General features: G+C 41.5%; 1 protein-coding gene across 1 annotated transcript; it reads right to left on the bottom strand.

Annotated features, from left to right (window-relative positions):
* Positions 1-2326: 2326 nt before the first annotated feature.
* Positions 2327-3833, bottom strand: LOC104942139 (threonine--tRNA ligase, cytoplasmic-like). The gene is made up of 2 exons (XM_010767344.1): positions 3301-3833; positions 2327-2528 (listed from the first exon to the last, which is right to left on the bottom strand). The coding sequence occupies exons 1-2, from the start codon at positions 3363-3365 to the stop codon at positions 2342-2344; spliced, it is 252 nt and encodes an 83-aa protein (XP_010765646.1). The 5' UTR covers positions 3366-3833; the 3' UTR covers positions 2327-2341.
* Between the last annotated feature and the right edge of the window lie 1458 nt (positions 3834-5291).

Here is a 5291-nt window from a genome sequence, read left to right as displayed (position 1 = left end):
AGGATTGTCGTTGCAGATAGACTTCAGCTCCTTCTCCCAGCTGCACAACAACACAGGTTACTTTTCCGGCATTGTCCCACAGAAGGAGCTTTAAACTGTAGGCCGAATGTTTAGCGCTATCGTTTGGTTTATTGATCTTGTGTTTTATATAACACCTTGACTAACCCCATTTCTGTTTTTGTTGACAGGTTGATCAATGGGGACTGTCCACGACACTATAAACAGATAAACCTAAACTTAAAAAAAACTCCGGGTGCTAGAACCCAGTTTTTGTGGTTAATAACGAACAGTTTCTGACCGTTTTCCTGTATTTCCTGATCATCTTAAGTTTGTCCTCTCCTCCTTGTTTCTCCCTCCTTCTGCTCAGGCTGCTGATTATCCTCCATGAAGCTCTTTCTGGCTCCGATCACGTCTTATAGCGCGACCGAAAGCAGATTCCTCTCCTCCCACCGTCAGTCCACGTTCCATGCTGGCCACGTTCTTCATCGACTCCCACCATTCTACAAACACAGGGGGAACAGATTCAGGATTAAGAAAGATTATAGGAATGAAAAATGTGGGAATTAAAGTGGACCTATCATGCTATTTGTAGGCAATAGCATAGGTCTCAGATATATAAAAAACATGTCTATGAAGTGTTTTGCTCAAAATACCAAACAGATCACCCATTCTAGCCATGCCTCATATCCCTCTATTTCACTTCCTGTTTCTAAAGTAATGATTTGGGTATAAAGCTTTATAAAAATAAAAAAGTAGGGGTCCGAGCTCATGCGGGACCCGGCAGCTACTGTCTAAACTAAATACTGCGGTGATGAAACACCATATCATGGATTATCAAGGATTATTTCTGAAACAGTATGGAGCTCAAAGGCTTTCTCTCTTGCCGGTTATACCACAAGGTGAGTTCCTTTTTACTTCCTGCTTCTTCACACACATGCTCTCCAGTACAGGTTAGCTCTGAGTGTTAGCGATGCTAATGTAAACACCGACCATATTACGTCCAAAACAGTTCGGGCATTGTTTCTGATAGCAACGTTTCTGATAGGGCCGTGGGTCCACATTTCCGATATTACGTCATATCGGACGCAAATCTGGATCAGCTCCGTTGTTCCCCCGTTTTTAGAGATTTGGGTACGGAGGAAAAGAGAGAGGGTTTTATTTTCTGACGCTGCGTGAGTTCCCTGACACACCGGGGACACATGTTTATGTAGAAAAGACATCAAAAAGTGCATTTTGCATGATAGGTCCCCTTTAAGTACTAAACATGTACTGTGTTATTGTCCAGTGTGTTTCTGCTCGTGGTTTTAGAGATTGATTGGGGGCTGGTCATTAATTATTTACCCCCGGTTGTTCACCTGAGACGTCTGCTCCACCTCGCTGTAGAGGCTTGTGTTCCCACAGAGCTTCACATATTCAGTTCAGCTCGACTGCAGCCCTCTGAGCACCATGTCGACTCATCATGTGAAGTGAAGTTCTTTTAATGGTGGATCAGAACTCTGTGGTGAGTACAGACGTCAACTTTTCCAAATAAATAAGTCAGTTATCGTCTTGTTTTTCTATGTGTTCTTGCACCGAAGAGATGTGTTCAATTTAAGTTGTTTGGTTTTTTCTATTGGACAGTTGAATTTGTTTGTCTCTCTGTGGGTCCAACAGGGTGTCAGGTTCTGACTGGAAGCAGCAAATTAACCTCTTAGGGTTAGGTTAATGTTATGCAAGCTTGCAGCACACACTTATAGACATTTCCTAAACATATAATACAATGTGCACTTACTGTAACCTGATCAAATAAAACCAAATAGTTATTTTTATATTGGGATTGATTAAATGTGTTTTTACGCAGTGTAAATAAATGTCCTTCTTGATATAGTAATAACATTTAAAAAGATAATTTAATATCTTGTAACATTACAGGGAATGTATTGAACTTTCTGTGTAAAGCCTCTAAGGCAGGGGTGTCCAACTCAATTTCATTGCGGGCCACATTAGCATTATGGTTGCGCTCAAAGGGCCGGTTGTAACTTTAAGACTATATAAATATATATTAAATAATGTATTATATTACATTATTGGCTCTGCATTGGATTATTATCAGTTCTGGTAATAACTTCATAAATAACTACGCCTGAAGCAGAAGTCTAGGGAAAATAATTGAAAGAAAATATGCAACAAGTACACCAATTGTATTGTATATTATATTCCTTGCGGGCCACATTCAATGAGGTCACGTGCCGGATTTGGGCCTCTGGCGTTGAGTTTGACACCCCTGCTCTAAATGTAGAGGCTTCATCAGTCATCTCTTTTCATCAGACTCCAGAATGTGTGAACTTGGAACTTGAACTTGTCAGTGCTTGAGTGCGGGCCTCACCTGGTCCATGGTGCAGAAGATATGAGCATCATCCTGCTGGAAGCGGCGGACCCGGGTGAGGCCTGTCAGCGCGCCTGACAGCTCGTTCCTGTGCAGCACGCCGAAGTCGGCCATGCGAATGGGAAGCTCTCTCCAGGAGCGTGGCCGGTGATCGAACATCAGACTGCAGACAAACAGACATTGTGGAAAACTGCACAAATTACAACTGCCTCCCTCGACCTTGACTTATCGCAATAACTGCAAATTGCTCTACTGCTTCAATACTGCTGTGGAAGACTGCATTCAATATTTGTTTAAACTGACATCCAACACAATGACAACGTTTTTTTGCACGCTCAATTTCCATTTCAGTGTGGTCTCCAGAGGGGCTGCCGATGTGGATAGCACAAAGATTGGTAAAAAGGAGATAAAAGATTTGACTACAAAGAGCTACAGCCTGGCTCTTTACAATGCAATGCAGCAGTAAATTGAACTGGGTCATTCAAAAACTGAAAAAACATGGAGAGCGTCAGTCTCTCAAGTTAAGTGGAACTGGAGGACAATCTATTGTATTAGTAAAATATGAACCTATTGGAACTATGGATCCATTTCATCAAAAACTGTGTCAACTAAAATAAAAACTGTGTAAAATTTGAAGCTATTCAAGAGTGGTAAAACATTTCCCCTGTTTTTCATAACTGTGGTTAACTAAATATTGGTAAACAACTGCACTCGGAGATCAGTGCTGCACACACATTTACTTCTGAAGCAGAACAAACAACCTTGAGTCTTTTCTCTCATTAGAGGCAGAGACCAAGTCAAATATGTATTTCACACCATAGCAAGGCCTGATAGCCTATGTGGAACAGGAGTGGGTGTGTTATTTTTTTATCTATGATCTTGTCTAGTTTCTTGCTTTCAAACATCATCTGAATGTGAGGAAGAGGAGGCCTCACCAGTGTCCCGGGCAGTTCATGGGTTTGAGGGCGAAGGTCTCCTTCTCCACCTCGAAGGAGAACATGTTCTCGCTGTAGTGCTGCCAGTGGCCGGAGGTCTGCCACAGCTTACTGTTGTAGATGTTGGGTGTCACCACCTGCTGGAAACCCCTCTTCCTGTACTCACTCTGCCAAAGACAGAACAAAGGTTTTCTCACAAAGATGATTTTAAAATAAGACTGTTTTGAGCTACTGGCACCTCAAGCAACTCAGCTTCATAACGCTCGCTACACATCACACCTACAGTTTAAACTGCTGTCTACTCCTGGGGTTTGCTGATGAATAGTGCATATCCTCTAAAACATGTATAACTCAAAAAGCAAAGGCTGAGAATTAAAAAAAGAAAACTACCTCTGAGAATGTTTAAACGCTGGTAATGCACCATCAGTTGTCCGAGTTAACATTCAAACGATGTGTGAGAAGAAAAAAAAGGCAATTTACTTTAGATCCCTACGGACCCTACACATACTTGGATGCTGTAGGTGTTCTGTTGCTTGTACAGGCAGAGCTGTTTAATAAACACATCTCATTACTCCTCAGTCAGAAATCTATTGTTACTGCATCAAAGTAGAATTGCTTTCAACGTGTGCTGCTTTAGGACCGCAATGAATGGAAATCAAGAAAGTAAGTTTTTAAACTAAGAGCAATTCTGTGGCGCTTTATAACAAAACTGCTGCAGCTTTTCTTCAAAGCTGTCAATAATATTTGTTTTACATGTAATGTATTCCAAATATTAATTATATGCTTTTTTTGACATTAGGTTTGCACAATGGGAAGGACACAAATTGTTTACATTGCGTGCCAAAGCAAGGCAAGGCAAGTCTATTTATATAGCACATTTCAACACGAGGCAATTCAAAGTGCTTTCCAAAAATGAAAGAGCATGTAAGAAACATATTAGGACATTTCATTTAAAAAGAAATGATATAAAATGGCATTTAAAAACACTAATTTAAAAGCAAAGATACATGAATCACAGTCAGTGAGATACACACATCTGAACGAACCCCCCTTTGGAAAATTATAATCTGACCCCATGGTACCTTTTAGTTTTCGCCAAAACTATTCCTCTTTTATTTTTAAATGCACATAGTTAAGTTCTCTTTCTATGACCTTTTTGGTATCCTCCGTGAACCAGGGTCTTGAAACCAAAACGGCACACGTAGGGGACTTTAACCCCAATAATGACTTTAACTACCTTTGGGGGGACTCAGCACAAGGCAATTTAAAGTGCTTTACAAAAATGAAAGACGTTAAGAAAATGGCATTAAAAAGCAAAGATAATAAAAGTTACATGCCTGGTTCCTCCGGTTTAGGTCCCGGTAGGTGAACAGAGAGCAGTCGTAAAGGACCGGGACATTTCCTACAGCGATGATTAATTTATCCTCCATTTTATGACATATGGAAAAGACCGCAGCGGTATCTGCATACAGTACACGCGGTTTGATTGGCTAGCGCTTGCACTGGCGGGATATGCATAAACGGGATTTCATTGGCTGATGCCAGCTTCGCAAGCATTGGGAGCATCAAAAGTTGAACATTGCTCAACTTTTGATGCTCACGATGCTTGCAAAGCCATGCTCCGCTCCCCACAATGCAGTTCGGCGAAGATTAAAAATCTTCTACGTCACCCCATTCAAGTGAATGGGCGAAGCTTTGAAAGATTTTTTTCATGCCTGTGTGTGGACGGGCCGTCCAGACTACAGCTTCGACAGCTTCAAAAACGGTTTCCAACGCGTCTGCCCATTCACTTTGAATGGGGTGACGTCACGTTGCCTCGCTTTTCGCCGAACTGAATTGTGGGTAGCAGAGCGGAGCTTTCCTGGCGTTTCAGGTTGAAAAAGTTGAGCAATGTTCAACTTTTGAAGCTTCTGAAGCTTTCGGTGGAAGCGTCAGCCAATCAAATCATATGCCAGTAAAAGCTCTAGCCAATCAAACCGCTACTTGTGTGT

Source organism: Notothenia coriiceps, unplaced genomic scaffold (assembly GCF_000735185.1).
Source record: "Notothenia coriiceps isolate Sejong01 unplaced genomic scaffold, NC01 NC01_scaffold00000339, whole genome shotgun sequence".
Classification (NCBI taxonomy): domain Eukaryota; kingdom Metazoa; phylum Chordata; class Actinopteri; order Perciformes; family Nototheniidae; genus Notothenia; species Notothenia coriiceps.
Note: the sequence above shows the minus strand (reverse complement) of the source record. Positions and strands in the feature narration are given on the sequence as shown.